The sequence below is a fragment of the Bufo bufo genome, chromosome 5, assembly GCF_905171765.1.
Source record: "Bufo bufo chromosome 5, aBufBuf1.1, whole genome shotgun sequence".
Classification (NCBI taxonomy): domain Eukaryota; kingdom Metazoa; phylum Chordata; class Amphibia; order Anura; family Bufonidae; genus Bufo; species Bufo bufo.
The window spans coordinates 215,708,945-215,730,840 of record NC_053393.1 but is presented as its reverse complement, the minus strand read 5'-3'; the positions used below and the strand labels follow the sequence as shown (position 1 = coordinate 215,730,840).

Sequence of the window (21,896 nt, the reverse complement as noted above, 5' to 3'; positions counted from 1 at the left end):
GAGACTATGGAACTCTCTGCCTGAGGAGGTGGTGATGGTGAGTACAATAAAGGAATTCAAGAGGGGCCTGGATGTATTTCTGGAGTGTAATAATATTACAGGCTATAGCTACTAGAGAGGGGTCGTTGATCCAGGGAGTTATTCTGATTGCCTGATTGGAGTCGGCAAGGAATTTTTTTCCCCTAAAGTGGGGAAAATTGGTTTCTACCTCACAGTTTGTTTGTTTTTTGCCTTCCTCTGGATCAACTTGCAGGATAACAGGCCGAACTGGATGGACAAATGTCTTTTTTTGGCCTTATGTACTATGTTACTATGTTACAACTGAGCTCCAAATCCCATGGGGAAAATTTTAGAAGTCTCAGTATAAATTATTATAAATATTTATATACACTAGAAAAAAACATGATAATTTGACAATATATGTTAGAAAAAATAAGGCAATTTGGGAAAACAATGGACATGTGGTTGGTATTTCTACTTTACTGCTTTAAATAGTAACATTTTTAGCGTGACATAAGCAAGATATGACAGCTTTAAAGATGTCATCACTTTCTTTCATCTAGCTAGTTTTCAAAATATATTGTGTGCAGCTGATGGAAAAAAAAGGTTACCATGTGGTCAAACGGCATCAGTCATCCATTATTCTCAACATAATACCATACTGCTATGAAGGAACTTCGATCATTCACATGACAGAACCTCAACTTCCAAATCACAAGCATCAAGACTCTTTATCATTGCACTTTTAAACCATTTTGTACTGAGATAACCTCAAGGTCATTTAATTTCAAAGCAGATGACATAGTAACCATGATCTACAGATATAGCATGCATCATCTTTACATTTTGTATATTCAGGGGGGTATTTTATTCTATACTTTAACATTGTGTATAGACATTGACAACATGTGCCACTCTGTAGATTGCAGCATCGAACAGCTGACCTGGCAGGGGAAAAAATTATATCAATGCAAGCTAAGATTAAAATAGATAACTAAATGTAGATATGACTTTAACAGGAATGTCATGCAGCACTTTGACTAGCAGTGTTCCTTTCCTTATAAATTGCTTTACTTGATTAAATTTCTTTCTATGTGTGGAGTGTAACTCAAGCCACCTGTTCGCCTACTGGGCAACATTTAGCATTTAATTTGTAATAGTTGCATGTAGCATCTCTTGGCATTGCAATCTGCTTCATATTTTCACTAAAGCAATCTCATGGGCGTCACTAGGTCTCTAAATAGAAAATTAAATTTACTCCTTCCTGTTAAACAAAATTAGGAATATGAAACTTTTTATTATGATAATCTCTCCAATTCTTTCCAATGTTCTCTATATTATTAGCTTATACCACAAAGAAAATGATTGTAGAATGGTTGTTATCATGGATGAGTAAATATGTTGTCAACAAATAACTACTGCTTACAATGCTGATTGGGAATCCTTAGGAGATGATTCTGAGGGACCTTCACTTATACAGAACATCTGCTGGTGCACTCTATTCATTTTATCCCAATCTTTGTGGTTCTCATCATATACACAACATATCAATAAAGTATTTGGGTTATTTGTGAATATTGACTCTAGCGATAGACTCCAAAGTCAGGAGAGGGGGAGGTGGAGAAAAGGAGAGAGACCTAGTATGCCACTCTGTGTTCCTGCAATATATTTGTGTTGTCTGGGGGATAATCTTTCTTAATGCAGAGAACATCTTATATGTGTAGTATGTGTGCAAAGTATTGTAGGCAAGGGAATGCTCCTCTGGGTTTCTGAGTGTCGTGCTGGCCTTAGAAAGGTAATTCCTTTTATTGTGCCACTTTAAGCATTATATTTATAAAGAATAAAAGATAAATGATCCTGGTCCCATATATTTACATATGCAATCCATAATTTAAACTACTATTATAATTAGTAAATGTGGATGGCTATGTCTCTAAACAAAGATCTAATTCGATCAGACAGCACAAATATCTTTATATACTATCAACCTTTTTTATTTTCAAGTTTAAACATTAAAATGCAATTGACTTTAAAATGCAGGGAACCTGAAAATGCCCATTTTTCACACCCTATTGCATTCTATTTTTTCCTAAGCAGCATATTGTATGAAATTAGCAATGAATTCCCCTGTCACACAGTCTAAACTGAAACATTTCACTGGTAGATTTTTACGGGGTAATTTATAAATTTATTTTATTTAGGTTGATGCTTTTGTAAGTAGCTCCAGACAAGTGGTTATCACAAATGCTTGGTCAGTTTGCTATAAATCAACCTTTATTTGTCCTGTATTTATCATATAAGCTAAGAAGTAGACACATTTCTACTAGTTTTTGAAATCTGATTCCTATTGAAAAAACAAAACATATTCTGCTATTTTTCATATAGAGGTTAGCCAACAAATGTAAAATTCCCTGTTTCTACTAACTTATTTGCTTATCTGGAATATTTTCTTCCATTTCTGTGGGTGGAAAGCAGGTGATATGAGATAATCAAGGACCTGTATCAGGATGCACTGCAATTAGCTGTTGTTAACCCCTTCCTTCTCTGCACACAAATAGTCCCTAACATAGCCACAGAGATACATATGGTATGTAACACATTTTCCCCTCAATTTCATTCTCCGCTGTCTAAAGAAAGATAAAGCTGTATATTTCTATAAATTTAGATCCAAAGAGAACCATCCGCTAGCACCACCATGTGGAAGAGGCTTAATCAAAATCCAAATTTTTAACAATCTTTGGCACGTGAGAAACTGCTGTTTCAGAGTATTTGCCACTCATTAGTATAGAATTCTAGCTGGCTGCGGGTAATACCTTGGATAAAGCTTAGATAGGGCAATGGCTCTACTTAAATAGACTCGCCCTATATGGAGACTTACTGGAAATACTCCATGGGGAAATAATATGCAAAGAAACATCTCCCAAGGAAAGAGAACCATCTCACTAATGGCACCATGTAGAATTGGCTCCCTATGAGTCAAAATCTGAGTTTTTAATAATAAACCTTGGGACGTGACAAGGGAAAAAAGTACTAAGCCAGACAGGATACTACTCCATACTGATGTCAGTCAAATACCCCGAAACAGCTGTCTACAGATGAATATTTGGGCTATTTTCCCTTGTCATGTTCCAAGGCTAGTTAAAAAGTCAGATTTTGACTTAGAGGGAGCCACTTCCTCAAGGTGACACTAGCAAGATGGTTCTCTTTTCTTTGGAGATACCTCTTTGTATATTATTTTTCACTTTCACCTGTCCTCATACTAATTCATTGTTCCTGGGCAGCAGAATGCATTTTAGACAGCATGATATACTGCCCAGGAATGATAATTGAGGAGTCCACATCAGGTGATATGTGCTACCTTTACACAGGCTGATTATCGGGAACAAGCATTCATTTTAATAGCTCATATCAGGTACGGTAATCGGTCTGAACATCTGGCCATGTAAATGTGGCTTAACTTAATTGCATATTAACAAAATTTATCAGGTACGAGAGGCGTTCAGTGATAAAGAGTAATTTGCATTCTCTGTTCCTATAGAGTGCAAGGAAGACATAGTTCATTGGACAAAACATGCATAATTGAACTTGTCAGTAGTAGTACTAGCTGTTCTTTCCCCCCTTCCTGCAACATATTGGAGTAGGAGGTATACAGTAGTGTTACACATTAACTTGTTAATACATTTTTGATAAAATTAAGGTGTCATCCCATCTTAAATCTGAGTCTTAAAGGGGTTATTGAAACCTAAAAAACCCACCACAATGCCACGGCCCCTCATACAAATAATACATGTCTGGTTCTTGCCACCTTTGTACTTCCGGATCCCTCCACTACTGTCGCTGTAACAACTCCCTGTCACGTAGATCACAACATCTGTCAATGAGGTGTAGCCAATCACAGGACACAATGGTGACCTTGCCCCCTTGCGTCACATGTGGAAGGGTAGCAGGTCAGCAGAGTGGCCTACAATTGGCTACAAGCACCACCCCCTATCCTCTGCATAGGTCATCAGTCTCATCGGTGGTTATCTGACACAGGGAACAGAGCCATGGCCTTCACTCAGCTTTTCCCAGACCAGTGATGACAAGTTCATTGGTCACGTGGCCTAGAAACAGCTCCGCCCCATAGATGTCATTGGGGATGAGTGGTATACCAAGCACACCCACTGTATAATGTATGGCGCTGTGCTTGGTGAGCATGGAGAAGACCATGGCGCTCATAGGAACACCAGAGCCTTATTAAACAGATGATCGGCAGGGGTTCCGGGTATCGGACTCCCGCTGATCAGATAGGTCATTTGTTATAAAATCTTGGAAAATCCTTTTAAAATTATCTTAAATTTAAGGAATTTTTAGAAGGAAAGAAATCCAAATCGAATTAGGAAGTTATTGATGTTGTGCAAAAATGGGTCATGACAACTGTCAAAAGACGTCAACTGTTCAGTGACTAAGAGGCTTCCTGATTGCTGGAAGAGGTGTATTGCAGTGACTACATAGTAAAATAGTGTGTAAGTTGTTTTATTGTATTCAATAAATTAAGTGTGTTCTGCTTATATTTGAAAACCCTTCATACAATGGGTAGCTGCATTATATATTACCATTTTTTCAAACATATAATTAATCCAAAAGATTCAAAATTATTGTCAGCAATGACCTTCATTCATTAAGATTGCCAATATGAAAATGGTAATGTAAAGTATCTGTAATGTTTCTAATTGAATGCAGATTATATAGACATTTCAGAACCATTCATGTAGAACTCCAGATCTCTTCAAACTATATTCTTCCTTAATGTTCCAAGCATTTGAGACTATATATATTATGAAAATTTTAGTAATTAATATTGTTTGAATACTCTTCTGTATATTTCTACGTAGCCACTGAATACAAGCACAAGGCCAACACTTGTTTTTTATTCACTGCAGTTCTGACTGTGTTCTTAATGTACAATTCTCATACATATTTTAAGGCATTATATCCACAACTGAAATAAATGAAAAAAAAAAAAAAAAGCTAAAGCACTTGTGTAAACAGAACTATTTTCAAGTACAAGATCCTATACATATTGTATTAGAAACAGAACAAAATTTGGACAGACCCATTTTGCAACAAACAGCTAATAGAACTTTGGCACATTATTTCCTTTCCCTGCAAAATTTCTGCTGATAACACTGATTTCTTATACCATCCTGCCAAAACTGATCTCATTTAGTATTTCCTCTGGGAGTTCAAACTGGAAAAGAAACAAATGTCTTTAATACAATGAAAGCAAAGCCCATAAAAAAAAGAAAAGAAAAAAAAGGGGTACCTATGACTTAAACTAATAGACTAAGCAAACATATCAACTGTTTCATATGCACTTTAAAATATATTTTATTAAAGAAAAATGCCTTTTTATCTACTTTTCAGGTGTTCCTTTTGTCCTTCAAATGATTATTGCACTTTCTGTAACTGTTCGGAGACTGTAATCACTGAAAAAGATCTACTCTTAGACATGAACACTGACATGTTAGAAGTGAGAGAGAATAGGTAAGCAAACACACAAATAGTTTTCCTGCAAAACAAATCATCTTAAGTATTATACTGTACTATCTCACAACAGTGCTTGATTGAGAATCAGGGGGAAAAAGTTCTGTTGGTGCCTAAGACAATGGTATGAGAAGACACTCCCTCCATTAATGGCTCCCCACCCTTAATTGCATTCTAAGTGACCTCCCTTTCTAGCTAAAGCAGGTGTGGATTGGCCATACAATTTCTTGAGTTAAAGTAATAGTGTACTTAATTGTCCCACACCCTTAATAGCATTCTAAGTGACCCCCCAGTATAACTAGAATATTAGCATGACTCTACGTATTCTATTAATGTAAAATTTTACTTACAACTTTCAAAATGCTTTGGTGACTTGGGTCTGAAGGAAAGTTTTGAGATCGGGGTTATGTAGACACATGGTGCTACTTCTTATGTCTCATGTCTCTGAACTGATCGAGAGTGTGTTGAAAAATTTGTGCAGGTAAGTATGAGTTACACAAATGGGGGACATTTATCAAAACTGGTGCAAACGAAAACTGGCTTAGTTGCCCATAGCAACCAATTAGATCGATTGTTTGATTTCCCAAAGGAGTTCTGAAGAATGTTAGGTGGAATCTGATTGGTTGCTTTGGATAAATAAGCCAGTTTCTCTTTGCACCATATTTAATAAGTCTCCCTCATAGTATTTGTCATTTAGCTAAATTTTCCTATTTACCAACCTCGAGGACAAATTTTCAAATCTTATATGTCTCACTTTGTATGGTAATAACTTTGGAATGCTTTACTTATCTAAATCCAGCTGAGAGTATTTTCTCGTGGCATACTGTACTTCATGCTAGTGGTAAATTTGAGTTGATATGTTTTACCTTTATTAAAATTAGAGTTTCTCTGCTTTTAAGACAGAGAGTGATACCTCATAAAATAGTCATTATTTTACATTTACCATAGATCTACTTTATGTTTGCATAATTTTGTAAATGTCATAAAAAAAATTTACGATGCTGGAAGGCTTAGAATTTCAGAAGCAATTTTTTTATATTTTCAAAACGCACTTTTTTTCACAATCAATTCAGTTATGAAGTCACGTTAAGGGCCTGACATAATAGAATCTACCCAAATGACCCCATTTTAAAAACTTTACCCCTCAAATTATTTAAAACCAATTTTTTTTAAACTTTGTTAACATTTTATGTGTTCCACGGGGATTAAAGGAAATTTGAGATGACATTTTTTCTGTAGCACAGGAAGGGTTAAAAGCTAAACAAACTTCAATATTGATTACTGATTCTGCAGTTTACAGAAACACCCCATATGTGATCGTAAACTGCTATATGGGCACACGGCAGGGCACAGAATGGATGGAGCATAATGTTGTTTTTGTAGGGCAGGTTTTCCTGGAATGGTTTTCAGACAACATGTTGCATTTGAAAAGACCCTGAGTCCCTGAGATATCCCAACAGTGAAAACTCTCAATAACTGACTCCATTTTGGAAACTACACCCCTCAAGCAATTTATTGAGGGCATATTGAGTGATATGACTCAACAAGTGTTTCAAAGAATTTAGAAACACTTGGCTGTGAAAATGAAAAAATCTATTATTTACAATAAAACGTTGCTTTAGCACCAAATGTTTCATTTTCACAAGGGTTAACAGGAGAAAATTCACTCCACAATTTGTTCTGCATTTTTTTCTGAATATGGCAACACCACATATGTGGTCGAAGACTGCTGTTTGGGGACATAGCAGCATTCAAATGGGAAGGAGCTATACCTGGATCTTCTAACATGGAATTTGCTATAATTATTTTAAGGGCCATAACTTTAAAAAAAAATTTGACTGAGCTATGTATCTGTTTTTTTGTAGGACAAGATATAATTTTTATTGGCGCTATTTTGGGGTACATATGACTTTTTGAATGCTTTTTATACCATTTTTGGGAGGGGAGGTGGGCAAATATTGCATTTCTGTGAGTGTTTTTTATTTAGATTTTTTTTATGGGGTTCTCTATACCGTACATATGATGTGATAACTTTGTTCAGTGGGTTGATATTTATGGCAATACCAAATTTATATATTTTTTATGTTTTTCTACTTTTGCAACATTTTTTTTTTAATTAAAAATGTAATATTTAGCATCACCATATACTAACATCCATGTTTTGGTTTTTTTTCGGACAATGTACTGTGGCTGTGTGAGTGCTTTTTTTTTTTTTTACACTTTTTGTTTACCCTGAAGATCCAGTGGCTCTGATTGCTATACAGTAGACTGCAATAGTCATCTATTGCAATGGACTGTACTATCAGTTTTACTCTCAGGGTCTGTCAGTCTTCAGTTCCTGGCAAGCCTGGGTGCCTTTGTAAGGCATCCACTAGCCATGGTAACCACCTGGATACTACCATTCTCGATGGAAGAGAAGGAGCTCCCTCGCTCTGTTAACCCCTAACACCATAGTAGCATCTAATTGGGTAAATGGCAAGGATTGGTGCCAGCACCAATCTCTGCCATTGCAGTAGACTGTCAGCTGATGGCTCTGTTCCTGAGCCTCTGCCATTTCAATGCAGTATGTCTGGGGGGAGATATAGCATGGAACAGTGCGGGGAACAGATGTAGGCACCGAGGTCACAAAGAGGGCACAGGGGCACATGGGGCACCAGAGACACAAAGGAGGCCATGCCTGATTTCAGGTTTTAATCTCCAGAGTGGAGATCAGAGCCTGAAACTGAAATTTTAACAGTGTCTACATTCTGTGCAAACTAACCAATTGGAGCGATCATCAGCAAGGGACCACTTTGATTGGCCCCTTGCCGGCTTTTCCTGTGTCTCTGCTCTCAGTAAGATGGGGGACACAGGGGCGATGACACTTTATAGTGGCAAAGCCCAGTTAACAGTTCAGATATAGCTGTATGTCCGATTGCAGCAAGTTACAGCAATATGGACATACAGCTACATCCATTTGCAGCAAGGGGTTAAAGAGTCTTCTATCAAAGCTATAACTTAATGCACATAAGGACAGTCTGTCTTCGGTCTTTAGTGTTTTAATGAGCACTAAAGCTGTCTGTGTGTAACATGTCAGACAGGCAGAGTGATGGACAGTGATAGTCAGGCCATGTGTCCATAGTTAGAGACTAAGGTAGTGGCAAGAGGAGGCTGGGAGCTTCTGCATGTTACACAAAGGCAGCTTCTGTAGACTAAAGGCTGAGGACATACTGTTAGAGCCTGTCTAACTGTCTAACATACTGTCTAACATGCTGTTAGAGCTTGGCTAAGAAGACTCAACACCCTGTTTTCTAGTAGAAAGAAACATCATTCCCTAATAAAGTACATTACAAAATGGTAAACATCCCTGTCCCTATAATATATTAAAAATAAACAAAAAAAAATGCTACACTTTAAAGACCTTCAATATGTAAAGACCCAACATGATCTTAGACGATTGTACATAAGGCTGGAAAAAACATGTTGCAATGTTAGCCAAAACTGGCATTGCCCACACGTCTTTAGAATACAATATGCACCCTTGTTATATTATTCAGCATTTCAATCCTACCCTTCCAGACAGAACAGACAATTTAGATTACAGTATATTGCTCTTTATTGTTTAGTCATAAGATAACACATATTAAAGCGTTGGTTGTCTGTTTCATGGGGGTGAGAAAACTTTTCACAGGTAGAAGTCAAACATGCTGATAAAGGTGTACAAACATCGACAGTGAAAATAACAGCCATGTCCTTGTGATCTCACTTCTGATGAACTGCTAACAAGGAGATGGCTTAAGGTTGTCAAGTTTTACTGTAATATGAATTAAAATTTTGCATTCAAAGCAGTCATTTACATTTCCACTGTACTGGGAGCAGCAGAAAGCAGTGCTTGGCGGTGGATGGACCCCGGGTCCTCCATCCACAGCTCCCCCTGCTCCGTTCTCGTTGTAGGCGTGGGTCCCAGAGGTGGGACCCGCACCTATCAGACAATGGGGGCATATCCTAGCGATATGCCCCCATTGTCTGTGATGGGAATACCTCTTTAAATAACAGTTCTTTGCAATTAGCAGTGATTGAATATAAGTAAAACAAAGTAGATTACAGTAAGACCCATTGTATAGTTAAAGTAGAACTCCCGGCAAAATGTTTATTCTCTGACCTGCTAGAAAGTGATGTCATGTGACCAACTCTCTGATCGCTAACTGACACAGGACAGGAAGTCGGTTAATTCTCTATTTATTCCTATGAGAATGAGAGTGAGGCTCCCATAGGAAAACATAGAGAAACTGACTTCCTGTCCACACATAAGATGCTATGTCAGTTGGAGAGTCTGATTGCTGGTCACATGACACAGGTGAGAAGCCTAAAGGAGGTATAACTCACAAATACAGCCACTGGTAAGAAAATTACATTCAATACAGATTACATCGTGTACCGAACAGGTCAGAGAATAACATTTTTGGTGGGAGTTCTTCTTTAAGATTCAGAAGAGCTAGCACCTTTATTTCTCTATGCCAGTTTCTAGACCCATTTGTAAATGGCTAAAAACGTCTTACACAAGCTCATGTAAATTAAAGTATCAACTATCATGCCATCATCTAGCAAATGTACTTCTACATAACCTTACTCTCCATCATATAACCTGTATACAGTACATACCTTCAAATATCTTCAAAATACACTATTTTCCCTTATCTTCATGTGGTTCAATGGGGTATATACTGCATAGCACTACCACATTCAGTACAGTATCCAACAGAAATGTATGTCTACATACCAAATGTGGCAACGTAATAGTATCACATATTGTACTGATTCCAGGATATAGCCACATTGCATTTTGTTCAAAGATAAAATAAATTTGGTTTCTGCATATCAATTTAGTTCCAGTTTATCCTATAGCAGAAGCATCAGTAAAATACTAAATCCTGTGCAGTGCATTCTTAGACTCAGTTGGTTTTGCTATATTTTCTATAGTAGGGGTGTGCTGTATGTTAATATACACAAGGTACTGTATAATTCCGATAAAAATGAAGCCATAATGAGATTCATCATTCCCAGCTATCTGCTAATATATTTTCTTTATGATAGTTCCATACAAAGAAAAATGAAAATTAATCTGATAAAAATTCTAGACTGTAATAGATATAGATATATTATTGGAATTTTGGCATTGGCTCACCCTCTAATTGATAAGGAGTGGGTGCTACAACCAATAGACTCACCCAGTCTAAAAATGCGAATATTCAAAATGTATTCAAATATGATTAAGCACACCTAAATCTGGACATAACATGGATCCAAGGTTAATAATAATAAACACTTTGTTTAAATATAGCAAAATACCATAATTAATATATTAAAAACAAATGGATTAAAAACAAATAAAACTATGTGCACTTAGGTATACAAACCATGGATCATACAAACGTTAGTCCTCCCACAAACACGAAACTAACCACCTAAAATATAATGAGAATTAAAATAGACACGTTATCACTAATGCAATGTGACCCAATGATAATTCCTTGTATGACATCCAAAATATCACCCACAATGGGGATTGTAATCTACCGGGTATTCAAAAAGTCATTGGTAGTACATAGAAACACACTGATAGTATTGCAATAGTAGCAAAATCTGCTCACACTAGTGATAATATGATAATATATAACGTGATTGTAATTTATCACAATAACGCCTCTGCGTTTATAATCCTATCAGCGGCCTACTGCCATCTAACAAAAAGCACAAAAGTCCAGACCGCACCAACGCAACCTCTCTGCATGGCCGAACAAGATAATTGCTCAGAGTCTTATCTGTATCTCATTTATATCCCATGTCAATCAGTTCAAATAGCAATTTGCATATGTGAAGCACTCAAATGTACCGTGTTACAATAAGAAATATTGCTGCGATCCTGCTGGTTAGTATGTATAATGATGCAGGTTGTTTAGCAATGCGAGTTGTTTGGTCTTCTATATACTGCGCAGGTGATTTGTCAATTGTCCTCTATATTTAATAGAGAAAGAAGTCCAGACACTTGTTGATAATGCTGTCAGTCATTCACAGCCTTATATGGTCGCTAGCATATATATGTCTTTAGCCATTAAATTGCCAGTTACTCACTGTTTGTAGACTTATGGAGGAGTCCAGTATCTGCCGTGGCGTCCCACGTGTATTGCAGCCTGGGAAACTCTTACCTCCGAATCTCCCTTCCAGTGAGTCCCACTATATCCGCTAGGCATATACTCGTGGTGTCAAACCGGCATCTCCCGATGAGGAGTGATCTAATAGAGTCGGCGTCCCACGTGTCCTGCGTAGTTCGGGTGCAACTTTAGTATGCTGGCAAAAAGCTGTATATTCCCCGGGAGCGCTCCAGATTGTATCGATGTAACATACAAACTTCAGTGGACTGTTCATACCAAACGCGTTTCGAAGTTAGTAGCATACTCCTTCTTCAGTTGCTAAGTTCCCTATGTTTTCTGTGTGCTTAAATACTTTATTTAGGATATCTGGATGTTGGATATATCCAAATCCTGGAGTGTATCTACCTATATAAATTCTCTTACCATCTTTTTCCCATATTAATAAATCCATATTAAATAAATGCGTCAATTCAATATAACATCGCAATATATACTCTGCTAGAAATATGCAAAAACCATTTACAGTTCACATACGATATCTAAGTGGTTCCGCTGCGATTCCTATGTGGTTTTGTTAAATCGCAGTTATTATATGGGATCTATGCAATCTTGCTGAATCATACTGAAATATAAATTTATTTTTCTATCTTTGATATAATTTATTAGGCAAAGCAAAATGAGAAAATATATATAAAAATAAATATAAAAATATAAAAAATCTACTGTTTCATACAACTATATAATTTTAAGCCTGTCAATGTTTCAAATAAAAGGCTGACCGGTATTCGTTCCTCCATTATATAATCCCATTAAAGGTACCAATGGAAAAATTCCTATAAAACATTCCCGTAGAAAATATATATACCTATGGAAAGAAATCTCGCACCGCCTGCGGCCTGCGCCTGCGCCATCATCAAGCTCCGGAGGGCAACAGCCTCCAAAGTCTCACTGGGCATGCGCCGAGCCCAGTGATGTAATCTGAGCGCTGTTGCCCTGAGGAGGTTGATGATCGCGCAGGCCGCAGGCGGTACTGCGCCTGTGCGAGATTTCTGGCCGCTGATAGGAAGAAGGACGGGGCATTTCTAGAAGGTAGACAATGACGTGGAGAGGGGGCGGAACGATTTGCCGGGGCTGTGGGAGGTTATTTGAGGATCAGGAGGCGTTCTTGGGATTCAAATTAAGGCGGGCTGGGCACTGCAGGGGGGCGTCACTGGGCTCCAGAGAGGAAAAAAACACCCCTCTGGGCACCTTGGAGCTTCATTAGCATATCATAAAAAGGGCTTTTTTTTATCAAAAGGACAAAACGAAATACAGTAAGAAGAAGACTGCAGGAAATAAGGTACTTTAGTGAACATGGTGATGGTGACAGCTTAAAATGGTAAAAGCAGGTGACAGATTCCCTTTAACAAATTTGACACCTATATGGGGATGGAAAAATTCATTCGAAAACTGTGCCTCAAAAAATATCATCTGAAAAACCCAATTACCAGAGAAGAACATCCCACATATGATGTCCGCATTTTGTCAATCAGTAGAATATGATATAAGGAAAATAAATGACAAATACATAAAAAACAATAATTTATCTAAACAAGAAGTACAGGCCATAAAACAGTTACAGAAACAGAAAAATATAGTGATACGTCCCGCCGACAAGGGCGGAGCTATTGTGATTTTGGAGGCCAATAAGTATAATAAAGAATGTAGGAGACAATTAACAGATGGGACTATGTATAAAAAATTGAACAAAGACTCAATACAAGAGTAGTTTTTAGAATTAACCAACTATTGCAATAGTGGCCTAGAACAGGAAATTATATCAAAACAAAAACATAGGTTCATATTGAATACTCAGTGTAGATTACCAGTCTTTTACTGTATACCTAAATTACACTAAAATCCATTAGACCCATCGGGACACTCCGATATTTGCTCCCTTACTTCAAATCTTTCTCAATATATTGACAAGTTACTTCAACCTACAGTTAAAAAAACCCAGTCATATATTAAAGATACCACCCAGATAATTCAAATTATCAAAAATCTACAATTTAATCCGCATTAGACTATAGATATACTAGATGTACAGTGCAGTACCACGAGCGTTATATACATTATCCAATGCCCGTGTAAAAAACAGTACGTGGGAAGGACCAAAAGGACACTTAAAAAACGTATTACGGAACATATGACTAACATTAAGAAGGGATATGATAAACATACATTATCGAGTCATTTTAAGAAAGAACATAATCAAGGTCCCACGGGTTTAAAATTTGCTGCATTAGAGAAAGTGGAAGAACACTGGAGGGGTGGGGACCACATTAGTAAAATGTCAAGACTGGAGTCAAGGAGGATATTTAAATTCAACACCCTCATTCCGGCAGGCCTTAATTCCGAGATGGAAGTATTTGAATTTTAATAGAAAAAGTGTGTGGGGGGGGGGTATCCCCCATCGACGATCAATCGGAGTTTGTTAATTTTATGCAGCCCCGATTGGTCCTTGTTGGTGGGCCCCTTCCACGACCTACTATCAATAGACTACTTTCCATAGGTATATACACTCACCTAAAGAATTATTAGGAACACCATACTAATACGGTGTTGGACCCCCTTTTGCCTTCAGAACTGCCTTAATTCTACGTGGCATTGATTCAACAAGGTGCTGATAGCATTCTTTAGAAATGTTGGCCCATATTGATAGGATAGCATCTTGCAGTTGATGGAGATTTGAGGGATGCACATCCAGGGCACGAAGCTCCCATTCCACCACATCCCAAAGATGCTCTATTGGGTTGAGATCTGGTGACTGTGGGGGCCATTTTAGTACAGTGAACTCATTGTCATGTTCAAGAAACCAATTTGAAATGTTTCGAGCTTTGTGACATTGTGCATTATCCTGCTGGAAGTAGCCATCAGAGGATGGATACATGTTCTCATTCTGTTTACGCCAAATCCGGACTCTACCATTTGAATGTCTCAACAGAAATCGAGACTCATCAGACCAGGCAACATTTTTCCAGTCTTCAACAGTACAATTTTGGTGAGCTCGTGCCAATTGTAGCCTCTTTTTCCTATTTGTAGTGGAGATGAGTGGTACCCGGTGGGGTCTTCTGCTGTTGTAGCCAATCCGCCTCAAGGTTGTGTGTGTTGTGGCTTCACAAATGCTTTGCTGCATACCTCGGTTGTAACAAGTGGTTATTTCAGTCAACGTTGCTCTTCTATCAGCTTGAATCAGTCGGCCCATTCTCCTCTGACCTCTAGCATCCACAAGGCATTTTGTAAACCCTAGAAATGGTTGTGCGAGAAAATCCCAGTAACTGAGCAGATTGTGAAATACTCAGACAGGCCCGTCTGGCACCAACAACCATGCCACGCTTAAAATTGCTTAAATCACCTTTCTTTCCCATTCTGACATTCAGTTTTGAGTTCAGGAGATTGTCTTGACCAGGACCACACCCCTAAATGCATTGAAGCAACTGCCATGTGATTGGTTGACTAGATAATTGCGTTAATGAGAAATAGAACAGGTGTTCCTAATAATTCTTTAGGTGAGTGTATATTTTCTACAAGAATGTTTTATAGGAATTTTTCCATTGGAACTTTTTATGGGAGTATATAATGGAGGAACGAATACCGGTCAGTCTTTTATTTGTGAGGCTACTTTCACACTAGCGTTCGGGGCTCCGCTTGTGAGTTCCGTTTGAAGGGGCTCACAAGCGGCCCCGAACGGATCCGTCCAGCCCTAATGCATTCTGAATGGATGCGGATCCGCTCAGAATGCATCAGTCTGGCTCCGTTTGTCCTCCGCTCCGCTCAGCAGGCGGACACCTGAACGCAGCTTGCAGCGTTCAGGTGTCCGCCTGGCCGTGCGGAGGCAAACGGATCTGTCCAGACTTACAATGTAAGTCAATGGGGAAGGATCCGTTTGAAGTTGACACAGTATGGCTCAATTTTCAAACGGATCCGTCTCGCATTGACTTTCAATGTAAAGTCAAAACGGAACCGTTTGCATTATCATGAACAAAAAAAAAAAATATTATTATTTTTTTTTTTTGTTCATGGTAATGCAAACGGATCCGTTCTGAACGGATCTAAGCGTTTGCATTATAGATGCGGATCCGTCTGGGCACATACCAGACGGATCCGACCTAAACGCAGGTGTGAAAGTAGCCTAACATTGACAGGCTTAGAATTATATAGTTGTATGAAACAGTACATTTTTTCTATTTTTCAATTTATTTTTATTTATATATATTGTAGGGAATTAGCTGTCTTTCGGGGGTCATTCTCACAGATATCTTCAGGACACCAAGTTTAAGGTCCAAACACTGTGCTATATTGCGGCACATCCGCGTAAACATACTCACCTAAGTCCCTGTTCACACCCTGTGAACACATGCGGCTTTCTCAACCAATGTCCCACAGCCTCCTGGCTGTACAGAGCACAGAACACCCACTGTCTCCAGTCCAGTGTCTCAGCACGCATGGGGAATAGTGGTCTCTCAGCCCTTCTGGCTTGGACCACACAGAGCCTCCAGTCCTCTGTCCACAGGCAACACACTCCCCCAAAGTTCAGGCTATCGCCTAGCCTCGTGGCCCCTCAGCCCACCCGGCTGAGACCACTCAAGCAGAGCCTCACCATGACTCTGCTTCACCAAACACTCCAGAGTGAGCCACACCCAAGATCCAGTAGCAGGATTAAATAGGGTCTCTGGACATGAGCATGCCCTAAGTCCCGGACTGGAGCATGGGGAACAGGCACCCACCCAAAACATTGCCTGTTCCCAGTAAAAGCCTGCCCTGAAATAGCTGAACCAGCTACACTATCTATATGGTGTCCCAAAACTACTTTAGTGGACACCTGAACTAGGGCTTTTACTCCACCAAGGCCGGGCCCCTTGGTGACACGCTCCAGGTGCACACAACACCCCTTTTATCCTGCTTCCTCGTGACTTTACTGTACACCTCAATGTTCACATTGCCACAATATATATTTTCTCATTTTGCTTTGCCTAATAATTGATATCAAAGATAGAAAAATATATTTATATTATTTCGGTATGATTCAGCAAGATTGCATAGATCCCATATAATAACTGTCATTTAACAAAACCGCATAGGAATCGCAGCGGAACCACTTAGACACCGTATGTGAACTGTAAATGGATTTTGTATATTTCTAGCAGAGTATATATTGCGATGTTATATAGCATTGATGCATTTATTTAATGTGGATTTATTAATATGGGAAAAAGATGGTGAGAGAATTGATATAGGTAGATCCACTCCAGAATTTGGATATATCCAACATCCAGATATCCTAAATAAAGTATTTAAGCACACTGAAAACATAGGGGACTTAGCAACTGAAGGAGTATGCTACTAACTCCGAAACGCGTTTGGTATGAACAGTCCCCTTGAGAAAACAATTGAAGTTTGTATGTTACATCGATACAATCTGGAGCGCTCCCGGAAAATATACAGCTTTTTTGCCAGCATACTAAAGTTGCACCCAAACTACGCAGGAAGCCTGGGAAGCCGACTCTATTAGATCACTCCTCATAGGGAGATGCCGGTTTGACACCACGAGTATATGCCTAGCGGATAAAGTGCAGTGGGACTCACTGGAAGGGAGATTCGGAGGTAAGAGTTTCCCAGGCTGCAATACACGTGGGACGCCACGGCAGATACTGGACTCCTCCATAAGTCTACAAACAGTGAGTAACTGGCAATTTAATGGCTAAAGACATATATATGCTAGCGACCATATAAGGCTGTGAATGACTGACAGCATTTGACAGCATTATCAACAAGTGTCTGGACTTCTTTCTCTATTAAATATAGAGGACAATTGACAAATCATCTGCGAGGAAAATAGAGAAGCAACAACTCGCATTGCTAAACAAGCTGCATCATTATACATACTAACCAGCAGGATCGCGGCAATATTTCTTATTGTAACACGGTACATTTGAGTGCTTCACATATGCAATTTGCTATTTGAACTGATTGATATAGGATATAAATGAGAAACAGATAAGACTCTGAGCACTTATCTTGTTCGGCCATGCAGAGAGGTTGCGTTGGTGCGGTCTGGACTTTTGCGTTTTTTTGTTAGATGGCAGTAGGCCGCTGATAGGATTATAAACGCAGAGGCGTTATTGTGATAAATTACAATCACGTTATATATTATCATATTATCACTAGTGTGAACAGATTTTGCCACTATTGCAATACTATCGGTGTGTCTCTATTAGCATGTACTACCAATGACTTTTTGAATACCCGGTAGATTACAATCCCCATTGTGGGTGGTATTTTGGATGTCATACAAGGAATTATCATAGGGTCACATTGCCATTGGTGATAACGTGTCTATTTTAATTTCCATTATATTTTAGGTGTTTAGTTTGAGGTTTATGGGAGGACTAACGTTTGCATGATCTATGGTTTGTATACCTACATAGTTTTTTGGGTAAAATCCCTTTTTTATTTGTTTTTAATCCATTTGTTTTTAATCTATTAATTATAGTATTTTACTATATTTAATAAAAGTGTTTATAATTATTAACCTTGGATCCATGTTATGTCCAGATAAAGGTGTGCCTAACCATATTTGAATACATTATACATATATTATTGCCAGCATTGGACTGGCTGCTAAAGTACCAGAGAATCCTCTGGTAGGCCCAGGCCCCAAAGGTCCAGAGGAAAAAAAAAACATTTGGAGCTGCCTTTACAATAAGTAGGTACTATGGTCTATTAGACTTTATTGATGATATGGGGGTTGGGCCTAGGGAAAAAAAATCCTCTTTTGGGCCCAAGGAACCCCAGTATGACCCTGAATTGTCACGGGCGCCAAAGGCGCACTCGGTCTTCCATCAGCCGCAGACCTGCTGTTTAGCTTCGGGAGCGAGGATCTGTGTTTGGCCTCGTTCCCAGGGCGGCTTTGCTAGCTGGGAGGCTCCCTGCTCCTAGGTCTGCCTTGAGCGCCGAGCTGATCACTCGGTGCTCGACTTGTCTGTCTGTCGGTCATGTGACGCTGGCCACGTCACATTACCCTCAGACCCCACTATAAATACAGGCAGCCTGCTGGCCACAGGTTGCCTGTTAATTCTAGGTTCCTGGCTATTTGTTGGACTACTGAATACTCACCTGATCCTGTTCCGTGATGATCCTTTGCCTGCTCCTCCTGTACTGCGCATCTCTCCTGGTATTGTGACCTCGGCTCCCACCTGACTACTCTTTGCGGACTCCTCTGGTACTTCTCTACTCTCCTGGTATTTGACCCCGGCTTCTTCTGAGCATTCTTTGCTTAACCCTTTGTACTGCGTAGCTCTCTTCGTTCTGACCCGGTCCGTTCACGTTCCGTATTTTGTCTTGTCTGTCTTCCCTGCACATAACCTAAGTAAGGGACTGTTGTCCAGTTGTCCCCTGTCATCAGGACTCGTGAGGCAAGTAGGCAGGGCCAGGGGTGAGGGTGGAGCGCAGTGGTCACTATCCTTCCCCCTGTGTGTGTGTGGACGTGACCGTTACATGAATATTGCTATATTGCAGGGATGGCCAACCTGAGGCTCTCCAGCTGTAGCAAAACTACAACTCCCATCATGCCCGGACAGTCTACAGCTATCAGCCTACAGCAGGGCATGGTGGGAGTTGTAGTTTTACAACAGCTGGAGAGCCGCAGGTTGGCCTTGCCTGCTATATTGTATATTTGCTCACTTTGTAATCAATGTAAATCAAATGTGGGGTTTTAGTATAACGTATAAAGAGCAATAGTTTGCCATTGAACAGGTATTTCTAAACACATCAACAAGTGCATTCTCTTTGAGGACATTTTTAAACAGATCCGTCATATTTCAGAAAACCCTCTTTACTATGCCCTATGTAGAAAATTATGCATTTTTAAATATACATGCCATCTTGAAAAATCCTGGTTCCACTGCCAAAGCCTAGTGATTGTTTCATGCCAGTTGTCTCTTTAGGACAACGGTGGCATGACCAGAGTGTGTAGCTTTATCTTCACAGTGCCAGGATATGATTGGCTACCATGCTCAGCTGATGTTATCATGGATGTTACCTGGTCTTCCAAAAAAATTACTAGTTGGCTGTCAGTATAGTCCTCATTAAAGGGATATCTACTTTCTATTCTCTAAAACACATATTAGCATTGTACCATGTTTTTGTTATATCCAGTGTGTAAACACTTTATATGTACTTTAGACCTTATATTTTTTCTCTTACCGGTCAATGATTGCACACATATCAATAGTGATGTTTTCAAAGCTTCCATGCTTCCCTTGCTCTACTGCATGGAGGTCAACCAGCTGATTGTCCACATGGAGAAGTTGCATGCATCCTTGAAAGGAATTCTCGTACACTGGGTGATTAGAGCTGTTTGATTTGGAGAAGAAACCTGAAGACATAAAAATTGGATGCAATTAGGACCAAAATGTCTTAAGTAATATCTTACACTGCTTACTGAAGCATGATACATGTTAATACAGTTAAATAAACAACTATGACAAGTAAAGTGTGGCTTGCCTTTTTCTTCATTAGAGCAAATAAGTGTCAATCAGAGAGCAAAATCTGGCGTATGTCAATAGCAAGCTTTAAAATGTTAAACATTAGATACAATACATATTTCTCATCCGGAAAGTTTTAAAAGAGCTCAGTATGTCAGAGTATATTAAATAAGAACAGAAAAAGGTGAAGATCAGATCAATACATAGCAAAAGATCATTATTTTATCACTGATGTTAGAAGGTTTATTAAGAATTAAGGATAAGCAAATTGATTCTAGACAGATTTGTTATGAACTTCACAAAAAAATAATCTGCTAAACAATACTTTTGATATTTCTTTTAAATAAATCACATAAAATGGACAAGTCACAAGCAACTGTTGTCATGTGATAGAGTCACTATAGGGAAAGAATAGAAATATATAATTGTGTCGATTTTAAGGAATCTGATCAGGAAAAGCTCTGAAGGAGTGAAGGCTATATTAGACAGGCAGATTATGCTATTAATTGCCTGCTTGTCAGCAGAGGAGACGTCTACTATTACATGAAGTGATCTCCTCCACAGTATAGAGAGAGGCAATTGCTAATGTCTTCGCTCTCCCCCATACTGAATAATATTTTTTGCCGGCAGAAGATCATGATTAGACAAATAATGATTTTTAAACATGTTGAAAGATAGGGATTGCCCGATGAATAAGCACTTGCTCATTCATCGGGTAATCGGCGGCAGTTTTACACTGCCAGATCATCACTAAAGAGCATTCATATGAACTCTTGTTAGCGATCATCTGGCAGACTATCTGCCAGTCTAATACACCCTTGAGGGTCTGTTTACACTGTGCTTATGCTGCTAGCATCTGCAGCAACTCTGCATTAATAATGAAGTTCTGCATTACAAAACCAACACCCTGCAAGAAAAAACTCATTTTTTAAATGAACTGAGAGACCGCTCAAATTGCTATAGTTCATTCTTGCCATCTCAACTCAAAATGCTGAGCAATTGCACAATTTTTCTTCAGTGCATTATATCCATGATATTACTCTCGATGCAGTATCCCAAATGTAACAGCGGCTGCTGTACGCCGCTGTTCACCCACTTATCGCTGCGGTCCTGAGTGTCGCACTCAGAGGTGACCTGTGGTCGGTTCTTTTGAGGATTCCACTCCACAGCTTCCACTCAGCCCTGGACACAGCATGAGGTCGGCTAGTTTCATGTTACACTACTCTAAGGGCGGAGCGTATCACTCCCTGGGCTGTGTGGGTTAGGTCAGGTGACCTCACTGACCAACCCTGGCTCTCCTGCAGGTATTTTAGTGGCTCAGCACTCTTCCCAGATGCCTCAGTGTCAAGGTCCTTGAGTTTGCTGGTTCTTGATACTCTCATGTGCTCCTGATTTATATTTCGTTCTTGGACTCTGCTTATCATCTCATCCCTGCCTGCTTGCTATGTCTCTTATGTTGCCAACCCGGATTGCCTGACCTGTACCTATGCCACCTGCCCTGACCTTTTGCCTGTCTGACTACGCCTCTGCCTCATCCTCATCCTATTTTGGTTATTAACAAAGCCTTCAATAGCATGTTCCCTGTTTACAGTTCAGATAATAAAGACAAGACGTTCAACTTTGTGATGAGATTGCACTACCTTTACCTGTAAGCAGTAACCCCATGTTCTCTGTGGGGTTCACAAAAAGAATAAGAAGTAAGTAATGCAAC

The 21,896-nt window shown here is 39.2% G+C and overlaps 1 protein-coding gene across 1 annotated transcript in view; it reads right to left on the bottom strand.

Annotated features, from left to right (window-relative positions):
• Positions 1 to 21,896, bottom strand: part of CNTNAP2 (contactin associated protein 2) — a 2,268,074-nt gene that overhangs the window by 883,189 nt on the left and 1,362,989 nt on the right. The window contains exon 10 of the mRNA XM_040431924.1: positions 19,905 to 20,076. Within this exon, the coding sequence (XP_040287858.1) occupies positions 19,905 to 20,076 (172 nt within the window). The remainder of the gene's footprint in view (positions 1 to 19,904; positions 20,077 to 21,896) is intronic.